Here is an 11,680-nt window from a genome sequence, read left to right as displayed (position 1 = left end):
CCATTCATGCTAAATGACAATCTGCACAGAGCAGCTTCAGGGGGAGATCCCAAACAAGGAGCCATGAAGCTGTCACACAGATGCATTTCAAGCACCACCACCCCCAACCCAAATGCCCCAGAGAATAAAAAGCTATGTTGGAAATTCCTTCTCCTCCTCGTATGTGCAAATCATAAATCAGGTAGGAAAATATTCAGCAGCTGAGGAGTACACCAAAGGTTTTTTTTGACATATAGGTTCTCTATTGTATTGCATTTGACAAATAAAATATAACTGCAACAGCAATACTAAAATAGCATGAGAAAGAACTGACCACCAACTTGGTGCTCATAAAGAAAAAGCTTTTTTTTTTTTTTGGTTTCAGTCTTCAGTTCCAGGTGTGGAATTTGCAGGAAGATAAGGAAAAACTGCTACAAATACCAAAAGAAAAGCTGGTTGGTTTGAGCTCTCATGGCCACATTGCCACTAATAATTATTTGTGCAGTCAAAGACATTTTGGACACTAAAAGCTGTGCCCTCATTTAAGCAGTCTTGCCCTGATGTGCACATAGGTTGCACAAGTGCTCAACAGAGGCTTTTGCCTCCCTCCTGCTTTCCAAACTCCAACAGCTCAGAAAAGAATGCAACTTTTCACCAGGACTTGTCAACTTGGTTTCTGGGGCATAAAATGTACCACAAAGACAACTCTGAAGTTGGTAGTGGATTAAAGGTTGGACTTGATGATCTCAGAGGTCCTTTCCAACCCAGATGATCCTGGGATTCTGTGGAGCAGAATAAAGTTGGGTCCACTGATCCTGCTGCATGCAAAAGTTGTGTGTAGGATCAGAACACAGCCAGGAAAATTTCAGCCTATAAAAAGAAGGAATTTTTGCAAATCCATCAGAGAATTTATCACAAACTTGTAGTAAACAGAAGCAATTCCTCATAACTGTATTACTCTGCCACACAAACCTTTATCCCACTTAAACAACCTCTAAATAGGAACAGGATGTTACAGAAAAGAACACAAGGACAAACCTACAATTGTACTTAAATGTTTCATCTTCCATCTGAATGGGCTCAGATGTGCTTTGGAAAGCTTTTTTTTTTTTTTTCCTGAGGGGGGAGAATATCTTTTTTCCACCAAGCTGCATATTTATCAGCTCTCATCCTAGAGACCATTTTAAGAGCTTATCTCCCAGGGGATCAGAACTGCCTTCTAATTTGCTTCTTGACTAAAATAATCAGGGCTTGGAAATAACTTTTTCTTATTGCTCACAATCTCTGCTACTTGAATGAAAAGCAAGTAGCACATTTCCATGGTTTTGTTTTTGAGACTTTATTTCTTTCTCGTCTGCCTTTTGCAAGTTAATATTCTGAAAACAGACAAGCAAAAGGCTGCAGATAAAAGGCAATGAATGGTTTATTTTAGCTTTGGGAGGGGAGGGAGAATCCAAAACCATAAAAAATCCCAAACATATGATATTTATTGCTTGGAAAGATTAAGAAAATCAAGAAGATGTCTTTTCAAATTTTCATTTTGGAGAGGAATTCCTCTGGCACTACTGTTCCTGTTCCTCAGTACCTTTGTTTCTCAGTTTACCTTTTGAAAGTGAGGAGAACAATACCCTTGTACTTTATAGGAGCATTTCATAGCTAAATTATTCAGCACCAGACTGTGAGACATTTTTTTCATGCTGTGTGATAGCTTACCATGCAAGTATCCCCAAAGGACCAGCAAACCTCTGTGACAAGTCTAAAGAGAGGCTTCCTTGGGGACCACTTTCCCAGCTGCCTGTTATTAGACATAATAAGAAATGACAGAATCCAGCTGTTAAAGCTTCAGGAGATGCTCAAATACTGGAGTGACAGCAGGCATTAAATCTATAGATAAATTACATCTAAAGCAATCCCACGTTGCTGAATTCCTACCTTCTAAAATATCCTTCCATTTCAGCTTTACTACTCTTTATCCTCATCACATTTCTCTTCTTTTTTAACTGAAGACCTGTGAATTTCTCCTCAGACAAGGACTGAACCACAGATGCTGCTGCCAGGGAAAATCTCTGCAGAGAGCTCTGGCTTGTAAAACTTCTGGAAAGCATTTGGAAACCTTTTGCTCCTTGGGTGTTGAGGACTTAATATGAGTGTCCTCACTGCTTAGAAAGTAACAAGATTTCTTCCTGAGCATTACAAAAGACATTTTTTTCACAAAAAAGTGGTGAAGCTGTGGGTCAGAATCTGTAAGAGCTGTAGGAACAGTGTGTGTATATACACACAGTGTTTATCCATGCCAGGAGCTGCTGCTTTCCTAGAGAACCCAGCTCTGTAAGGATGAGAAAAAAGTTACTGTTAGAGAAGTAATTACATAAGTTAACTGAATATAGAAGAGCTGCACAAAAAGATGTTTTAATGCTGGACATTCTCAGTGTCAACTTGGCCTGAAGGATGTAGTAGGCTGAGTATTTATAGATGCCACCACTTTCACACTCTAGGATAGTTCAACACCCCAAACTCAGAAGAAAATAACCTATTAAACTAAATAAATCATTAAAGTTTCTTTGGTTTAAATTTTCTTTGGCTCCTAAGCCACAGCTGCATAAGGTTACAGCTGGAGCAGCCTTTTTTTTTTCATGCTAAAGAACAAGAGCCATCCATCTCCAGCCCTGATGGAGCACTGGGGAGAGCATTTCCCCATGCAAAATCTGCAGAGGTTTGGGTTGGTTTTGGGGGTTTTTTTTGTGCTTGCAAAAATATTTTCCTTTCAGCAGGAGGCATCTCTGCAAAACTGCTCAGGCTTCTCAGATAAAAGGGGTGAAGCATCAGGGGAGGTCCCTCAGGTCCCTGCATGGGTATGAGGATTTAGGGTCAGGGCGATGAGGGGAAATGACTCTTCTTATGGGGGCTCACCATGTTATTTAGTCAATAAAGGGTCTTCCCTCTCCTAGTGTCAGTTCCCCCACCATGGCAAGGGGATGGATGGGGAAGGTTTCTTGGAGCAAGACCAGAAAAAGCTGTGAAGATGATCAAGAAGCTGAAGCAGCTCTGTTCTGGAGCCAGGCTGAGAGTTGGGGTTGTTCAGGCTGAAGAAGGCTCTGGGGAAACCTTAGAGCATCTTCCAGTGTCTGAAGGGCTCCAGGAAAGCTGGGGAGGGACTTTGGACAAGGGCCTGGAGGGATGGGATGAGAGGGAAGGCTTTCATACTGGAAGAGGGGAGATTAAGGTGAGATATTAGGAAGAAATTCTTTCCTGTGAGGCTGGTGAGACCCTGGCACAGGTTGCCCAGAGAAGCTGTGGCTGCCCCATCCCTGGATGTGTTCCAGAAGAGATTGGATCGAGATTGGGAACAACCTGGGCTGGTGGGAGGTGTCCCTGCCCACTCACACAGAATACCAGAATCATTTGGGTTGGAAAGGAGCTCTGGGATCACTAAGTCCAACTCTTGATCCACTCCCTCCGTGGTTCCCAGCCCATAGCACTCAGTGCCACATCCAGTCTCTTCTTAAAAACCTCCAGGTATGGAGAATCCACCTCCTCCCTGGGCAGCCCATTCCAATGTCTGAGCACTCTCTCTGGAAAGAATTTCTTCCTCATCTCCAACCTAAACTTCCCCTGGCACAACTTGAGACCCTTTGTGCCCTCTTGTCTTGCTGAGAGTTGCCTGGGAAAAGAGCCCAACCCCCCCCTGGCTCCAACCTCCTTTCAGGGAGTTGGAGAGAGTGATGAGGTCTCCCCTGAGCCTCCTCTTCTCCAGCCTCAACACCCCCAGCTCCCTCAGCCCTTCCTCACAGGAATTCTGCTGGATCCCTTCACAGCCTCCTTGCTCTTCTCTGGACCTGCTCCAGCACCTCAATCTCCTTCCTGAGCTGAGGGGCCCAGAACTGGACACAGGACTCAAGCTGTGGCCTCACCAGGGCTGAGCACAGGGGCAGAATCCCTTCCCTGGACCTGCTGGCCACGCTGTTCCTAGTCCAGGCCAGGATGCCATTGGCCTTCTTGGCTACCTGGGCACACTGCTGGCTCCTGTTCAGCTTCAGCATCCTGGGAGGATTCCATCCCTTCCTCTGCCTGTGCTCCTGATCCATCCCAGCCTGAATCTGTGTGTTCCTGCCTCCAGCTCCCAACTGCTGCTGACCCCAGGATTCCAGCCTGGACTTTCCCAGGGCTGCCCTGCAGCCTCGGGGGTGACGTGAGAGCTATTGGGGGAAAGGGGGGAGGAACCTGGGATCAATTTTCCTGTATATTTGTATAGATTTAGTAATATTTCCTATTTATCATTCCTGTTTTATTAAAGCTGTGTAGTTTAGTTTCCAACCCACCAATCTCTCTCCCTTATTCTCTCTCCTTTATCAGGGAGGAGAGGGGGGGATTAATAGGCAGAATCTATTATTGGGTTTAATTGCCGGGCCAGTGTTAACCCCTGACAGACTCATTTATTCACGGTCACCTTCCTCTCCCCCCAAACTCCCAGCTCCATCCCTGCCTGGATGCTCTCAGCCCCTCTCTGCCCAGCCCACAGCTCCCCACGGGGGTTGCAGTGAGGTTGGCACTGGGCGCTCCTTAAGATCCTTTCCAACCCAAACCATCCTATGACTCTATGAGATCGGTCCCGCGGCTCCCAGGAGTCAGCGGGAACCCAAACCCCTCAGGAACTCTCCTCCTTTTCCCTCCCTTTTCCTTCCCCCTCATCCTCCCCTCTCGGGAAGGCGCGGCGTGGGCGTGGCCAATCGCGCGGGTGGGCGTGGCCGCGCGGTGCCGTAGCGGGGCGGGAGGACGGAGGGGCCATGGAGTCCCTCGCTTAATGGCGCTGGGAGCCGCCGGCTCCGGAGGTGCCTTCAGGCAAGGGAAGGAGGGGTGAGGGAGGGGGTTTAAGGGGAGGGCTGAGGGGTGCGAGGCGCGGAGAAGGAACAAAGCACCGGAGCTGCCAGGTAAGGCCGCGCTTGTTGGCTTCTCCATGGGGTGAGGGGGGGGGGGGGAAAGGAAAGAAAAGATGGGAAGGGGGCGGGTAGTGCTGACGGGGTTCCTCATCCCTTCCTCCCCTTCCTTTCCCTCCGCCGCCGGATCGGGGGTTGGTGAGAGGAACAAAGTCGTCCTCAGGGTGAATTTTCTCCTCTAGGGTGAATTTTGCCGCCTTCCTCCCACCCGGCACCTCCCGCTCCCTCCCGCCCCCCGATCCCGCGGCTTCTCTGAGGGGGGGAGCGGGGTGGGAAGGGGAGGAAGGTGCCGGTTCGGGGAGTTCCTGGCAGCGTCGTCGCGGTGTCATTTTACCCCTCGGAGGGGAGGGGAAGCCGTGAGGTGCTGGGAGGGTGAGGGGCGGGAGGGATCCGGCTGCTCCTCAGAGCTCCTCTTTCTCTTCTTTGTGTCCAGGTGGCGAGGAGTGGGGCTGCCCCGGGGGCCATGGGGGTGCAGGACCGACCCCAGTGCTTCTTCGAGATCGAAATCAACCGCGAGCCAGGTATGGTTTAAAAGGTGGTTTTCTTTTTTTTCTTATTTTTTTCTTTTTTTTTTAACACTTCATTTTGGTCTCCTTCATCGAGCCGCTAGCAGCGAGTTCATCCACGGGTTATTTCTGAGCGAGTTTTTAGTCAACTTCTGATGTTTGCTGGAGCGCTGGGTGGTTTTTTTTTTTGTCCTCCTTCGCCTTTTAATCTCCCTTCAGACGGGTTTTTATTCCGTAAGGCTGTAACACACACTATTCTGAACATAAAAGTGTGTTGGGAGTGTTCTCTGGTTCCATATTGTACATTTACTGTTCTGTATACAATTGGAAAATTGTGACAAGCCGTAAGGAAACTGGAGAGGTTCTCCTTAGAAGTATTTTTAGTCATACAGTAATTAAAATTAAAAAGTGACCTGAGGAGATCAGCTGATCTAAACCTGTCCTTCTGCTCAAATTGAGTCTCCTGAACGTGAGCGAAGCTTTGACCGAGTGTCTTGTTTAAAAAAGAAAAATAAATAGCAAGAAACAATCCCTCTCTTGACTCACATTTTCCCTGTGGGAAGTGTAATCGCCTGTAAGTGGTAGCCTGTGACTTTTAATCCTACTTGATTCCCTCCTATAATTTTACCACTCTGTAAAAATGGTCGTATAGATTTACTCACCCATCTTCTGGAACTTGAATTATTCCCTGCATGCTGATTGCCTCACATGTCCTCAATGCTTTATATTGCTACTGTTTGTCTCAGAAAAATTAATAAATGTGATGGCTTCACTGTGCTTTCACTTTCAGTTTTTGCTTCAGTGTTTCTTTGACAGTCCTTGAAATAATAGTTTGTGTCTCTGCATTGTCAAAATTCAGGTGTGTTCAAATTTAACCATAACCCATTTTTCACCAAAATTCAAAAGAAAGATTTGTTTCTTGCTTCAGTAACCTGATAAGGCATATCTATAAATCTGTTGCTCTTGTAACTCCAGTCAAGTTATTTCAATTAACAGCCCCTGAAGAGAAAAATGTTTAAATGGTTTTTCAACCTTTTCTGTTGCTTTAAATTCAGACTTAGGATTTATGCAACGACACCATTACAAACGTTTTAGTTTGGATGGGGTTGCAGCTCAGGAATAGTAATTGGATGGGATTGATTTATAGCAAAGATAATTCAGCCTTCATCTCGATTGCTTTAGGTCTTTTGTTGCTGAGAGTGATGTTGTTTTGACTCTTCCTCTGAAGTATCTCTCCCAGCCTTGTTTTCCTCTCCCTGCCCACACTCCTGCTCCCATTTCATAATTCCTCTCCTTGCCTGCCTTGCCCCCTCCTCAGCCTTCTGAAAGTGGATTACCTTGTTTTCCCTGGCATCTACTTGAGTTGGGTGACTGATAACAGTGTCAGGGAGGAAATGCAGCCTCAGTGTCCTGGTGGTGCAGAGCTTTCCTTACCTGGAACAGACACAGGGGCTTTGGCTCTCTTTGTTGGCTGGCTGTGTTTATTGTTTCCTTAAAGTAACAGGAATCTCCCAGCTCTGTATCAAATTCAGAGCCTTGCTGGTTTTTTTATTGTACCTAAGGACTTGTTTGCTGTTGTGTTTGGTTTTCGTTTTTTTTTTTCTTTTTTTAAAACCAAACTAATTTGTACAATGTTGATATAGGGGACTTACACTACTTTATTCTAGTGTTTGTTTAGTAATTCAGTATGGAACTATGTCTCGGGATTTAAAAAGCTTAAACACTGCCCTTTTAGCTGTAAGATGACCTTCAAAAGCTGAATGAAGTGTGAATGATAAAGCAGTGTTTCCAGATGACATGAAGCACTAACTCTTGAGACTCTTGCTTCTCCTAGTGAGATACTAATTTTAACTATTAAACTGCCAGCACGTTTCCAAATTAACATTTTGCTTATTTCACTTCAGTGCAACAGACCCAATCTGCTTGTGTGTTTTTATGAGATGTAGGGAGAAGGAACAGGGGAAAAGAACATTGCATTTGCAATGAAAAGAAGAACTCTTCATTTAATTTCTAGCCAAGAAATAAGACATTGCCCTCCCCCTTCAATGAAAAGCTGACCTGACATCTCCACAAAATGCAGAGGAGGATGTTCTTCTCAGCACAGAAAGCATCCCCCTGCCTGCAGAACACAAAACCATGTCACTTTTAACACTGTAGATTGCTTGGAGTCCAAAAATGTCCCCCAGTACAGCTGCCAACTCTTTGCTTTCCCCTTACAGGCTCTGTTTACTCAGATACCTGTAGCAATTAAAAATAAGAGCAGAGTGCTCAGCCTAGCTGAGAAGGAGCTCCAGAAGGTGATGTCTGTGTGCATATGTGAGAGGGGAAGGAACAGCAGAGTTGGGGTTAGTGTTTAACTGGTTCCCTCAGAAAGTACAGGAGTGGTAAGTGTAGCTTTGGCTGTGCTTTCAGAAGCAGCCTTGCAGATTTTGTGTCCAGATTTTAATTTTAGCTACAGAATCTTGGAATAAAACTTTGGTGCCTGCTTGTATGTGCCTCTTGTGGTTTTGCAAACTTGGTAGGCTCAGAATTGGTGGGATTTAAGTCTAAATTTAGGCTGCTTCAAGTAAGCTGTCTTTTTTTTTTTTTTTTTTTTTACAAATGCACATTGTGGTTGATAATTTTGAAAGAACAAATGGAAAATAAATCAGCAGTAACTACTTATTTTGTTACTAGCATGGACAGCATCTCTCCCTTCTGAGTACATCTCCCTCAATAGATTTGGAATTAAAATACAGTGCACCAAGAATTTTGGGATGGCAGCAGATGGGTCTTTAATGATTCTGTCTTGACTCTGTGGTGTGAAATCAGCGTGGAGCTACAGTCTTTCAGGTGCTGTGTTAATCGACTACAATGTCACAGATGTTGTCTGCTGCTGTAGCAGTTCTTGTGGCCATCCATAATAGTTTTCAAACACTTCCCCCCACTGGTTTTATATTTCCTGTTTTGGGCTTTATTTCATTCTTATTCACAGAAGAATTTTCCTTCTCATTTTTGCATTACTTTTTTTTTTTTTTACTTATTTTTGCCTTGTGTCTTTCATTATTGTTTGACCTCATGCTCACTTTTTAAAGCAAATTCAGGTCTTTTTTTTCCATCCTGGGGTATGTCTCTTCCCTAGTCAGTCAGTCTGTTCTTTCATGACTCTGTTCTTTCATGACTTCCTTCCTTCTACTCACTCTTGCCTCAGGTTTGGTATATTTTGGGCTTTTCAGCTGCTGTGAATTCATGTGGAAAAAGCTCTGCTGCACAGACCATGGTAGTGCTGTGCCTGTGTTAGTAGGACCAGGGGGGGCCTTACAGGGTTTTTGCCACCCTTCCTGAAGACACAAACAGCTTCCTGTTAACTTGAAGCCCTTTGAAGGCAAAAAGCTGTGGATGGGCAGAAAATAGATCAGCACTTTTAACCCAGCCCAGAAACTGAGTGTCAGTCCAGGGGAGTGCAGCACAAAGAAGAGAGGGCATGTGAAGAACCTCTGTGCATGAGATTAGGAGAGAGATTCCCAGGTAACTGGTTTAATAAAAATTGTAATCCAGGCATCACACAGGGATGTTTTTGTTTGGTGAAGGCTGAAAGTTCCCTGGAAATTCACCTTGAGGTCTGGGACAAATTGGATTAGTAAAGGGAAGACCAAAGTCATCGACCTTCTGCTAAGGGAAGATTTAGTGGAGTCTCTCACTTGCATTTCTCTGGGAAAGTGCAGACAGTAAATTTGTGGTGTGTGCAGGGCTGGAATAGATTTCCTTTCATGGAGACCATGAAAGATTGGGATAGAGGGAGCTTCAGGGAGTGTATGGAGGGGATTGGGTTTGGGGAAAGAAGTTTCTGGAGGCTTTCCTTGCAAAAGAGTGTGAGGTGGGGTAAAGAAGCATTAACAAAGTGTTCATGGATCAGGAGTATAGATCCCCGCATCAGGAAAATGGGACAGCTGTGGTTTTAACAGATGTTTTAAATAAAATCTTCTTTTTCCACAGTAGCTTGTAGTTTCCTGAAAACTGCTGCCACATTTCTTCTTTAAAGCAATCTTCTTTTTGATTTATTTGACTTAGTGTTCCCAAATCTAGGGACGTGTAATTAATAAAATTAAAAGATGGTCCTTTTAGTGAGCTGTTATTTAAATTTTATGCAAATCTACTAAGCCCTTAGGCCTCTGGCAGGGCTCCTGGCCTCAGTCTGTAAGGGATGTGCATCACTGTCTTCATGCTTTCAATCCCTGCTTTCTCCTTCAGCAGGATATAACCCTGTAGATTTCTAGTAAAAGTGCTGCAGTAGCTTCTAACTTGATTTGCTCTAACAAATTGTTATAAGACAAACCCAATGTATCTAAATTTAATTTTGAAAAACCAGGTTTATGCTGGGAGTATCTGGGAAATTGACACCTTTATGGAATAATGTGGCAAAATAGTTTGTAGTGTGTGGAAACCACGTTCAAGCAGGATGTGTTTGGCTCCCAAGGTTGTTTCTAATGAGTTAAGCAGCTAAATTACAGGGTATTACTGGATAAACATTTGAAATCAATGGTTGCTTTAATAAACTTTGCTAGTAGGGGCCCTTATTACCACATAGCATGGATATTCCTTCCTTGAATTTTTACCACCTAATTGGAATCAAGTCATAGTTCTTCCTTAGCTGAAAAAATGATCACAGGCTCAAAAAGAAAACAGGAAAAAGTAGTCATCTTTCTGTTGGAAAATAGAGTCCTGAAATCAGATTATTTTTGGTCATTATGCCTTCTGCTTTCTAGAATTTGTATAGATGATTTGCTGCAGATATCACTTCATGAAATCAGACTTCAAGACATCTTGAGCTGGATTTATATTTGTATCACTGGAATTCCCAGAAATGTAAATACCCCTTTCACCACTTTTATGTGTAGCAAAAAAAATCTTGAAAAAAATAAGTTAAAATCCTGCAAACAAAAAAGAATAGTTTTGCAAAGTACTGTTTTACAAGTAACAGTAAAATGTTAGGTCATGGTTGGGTAACTTTATGATGTTAGCACAAAAAAGTGCAGTAATGTAGTGTAAAATCTACATTGTGGTGCAGACACATCCTCAGCTGCCAGCTGGTAAGGATCAATCTTCTGTTGAGAATAACACTGAATTACAGAAATGTCCTGCCTGCTGATGTATTAAAGAGTTGGATAGTTTTATACTTTCCTTCTGGTATGAAAGGTTTGCATCTGAAGTTAGGTGAGAGCTTCAGTGTGAAAAATACAATCCCAGTGTTTCATCCCAGTGCTTTACAATCCCAGTGTTTTCAGTTTTGCCCCTGTGCTCAGCTCTGGTGAGGCCACAGCTTGAGTCCTGTGTCCAGTTCTGGGCCCCTCAGTTCAGGAAGGAGATTGAGGTGCTGGAGCAGGTCCAGAGAAGAGCAAGGAGGCTGTGAAGGGATCCAGCAGAATTCCTGTGAGGAAGGGCTGAGGGAGCTGGGGGTGTTGAGGCTGGAGAAGAGGAGGCTCAGGGGAGACCTCATCACTCTCTCCAACTCCCTGAAAGGAGGTTGGAGCCAGGGGGGGGTTGGGCTCTTTTCCCAGGCAACTTTCAGCAAGACAAGAGGGCAGGGTCTCAAGTTGTGCCAGGGGAGGTTTAGGTTGAAGATTAGAAAGAATTTCTTTACAGAGAGGGTGATCAGACATTGGAATGGGCTGCCCAGGGAAGTAGTGGATTCTCCGTGTCTGGAGATATTTCAAAAGAGCCTGGATGTGGCACTGAGTGCCATGGGCTGGGAACTGCAGCAGTAGTGGATCAAGGGTTGGACTTGATGATCTCTGAGGTCCCTTCCAACCCAGCCAATTCTATGATTCTATGATCTGGAAGTGAGGTTCAGGCTCATGTCTTGGCTAAAGCCACTTGAGAAGTCTAGGTAGGTTTATTTATCTACACAAATAAAGTAGATTAAGAAATCTAGATAGATAAAGAAATCTATCTTTAAATAGATTTCACCTATTTAAATAACACTTCCTGGCTACTTTTATTTTGTTTTTACTATTCCAGCTTTACAGCCACAGGCAGCTTGTTCCCCAGGCAGGTAACTTAACCTTTGTATCAGGGAAATGAAGCTGAAGGAAGTATTGGGAATTTTCTCTATAAAGTTGGGTCATTTAAGAGAAGAGATGTATAAATCTGAAAAAATTATTAGCATCTCAGATGCTTTTTTAAAATCTCTGTTGTGTTCAGCTCCAAGTTTAAAATTGAATGTGCTGGTTTGGGGTTGGGTTTTTTTTTCTTTTTTGGTTTGTTCTTTTTTTGAAGAGAAAA

The 11,680-nt window shown here is 44.0% G+C and overlaps 1 protein-coding gene across 1 annotated transcript in view; it reads left to right on the top strand.

The window, feature by feature from the left end:
- Positions 1-4,868: 4,868 nt before the first annotated feature.
- NKTR (natural killer cell triggering receptor) overlaps positions 4,869-11,680 on the top strand; it is a 48,738-nt gene continuing 41,926 nt past the window's right edge. Inside the window, exons 1-2 of the mRNA XM_030445512.1 lie at positions 4,869-4,907; positions 5,347-5,434. Of these exons, the coding sequence (XP_030301372.1) occupies positions 5,377-5,434 (58 nt within the window). The 5' untranslated portion in view covers positions 4,869-4,907; positions 5,347-5,376. The remainder of the gene's footprint in view (positions 4,908-5,346; positions 5,435-11,680) is intronic.

Source organism: Calypte anna, chromosome 2, assembly GCF_003957555.1.
Source record: "Calypte anna isolate BGI_N300 chromosome 2, bCalAnn1_v1.p, whole genome shotgun sequence".
Lineage (NCBI taxonomy): Eukaryota > Metazoa > Chordata > Aves > Apodiformes > Trochilidae > Calypte > Calypte anna.
The sequence above is the reverse complement of the archived record's forward strand: the minus strand, read 5'-3'. Positions and strand labels throughout refer to the sequence as shown.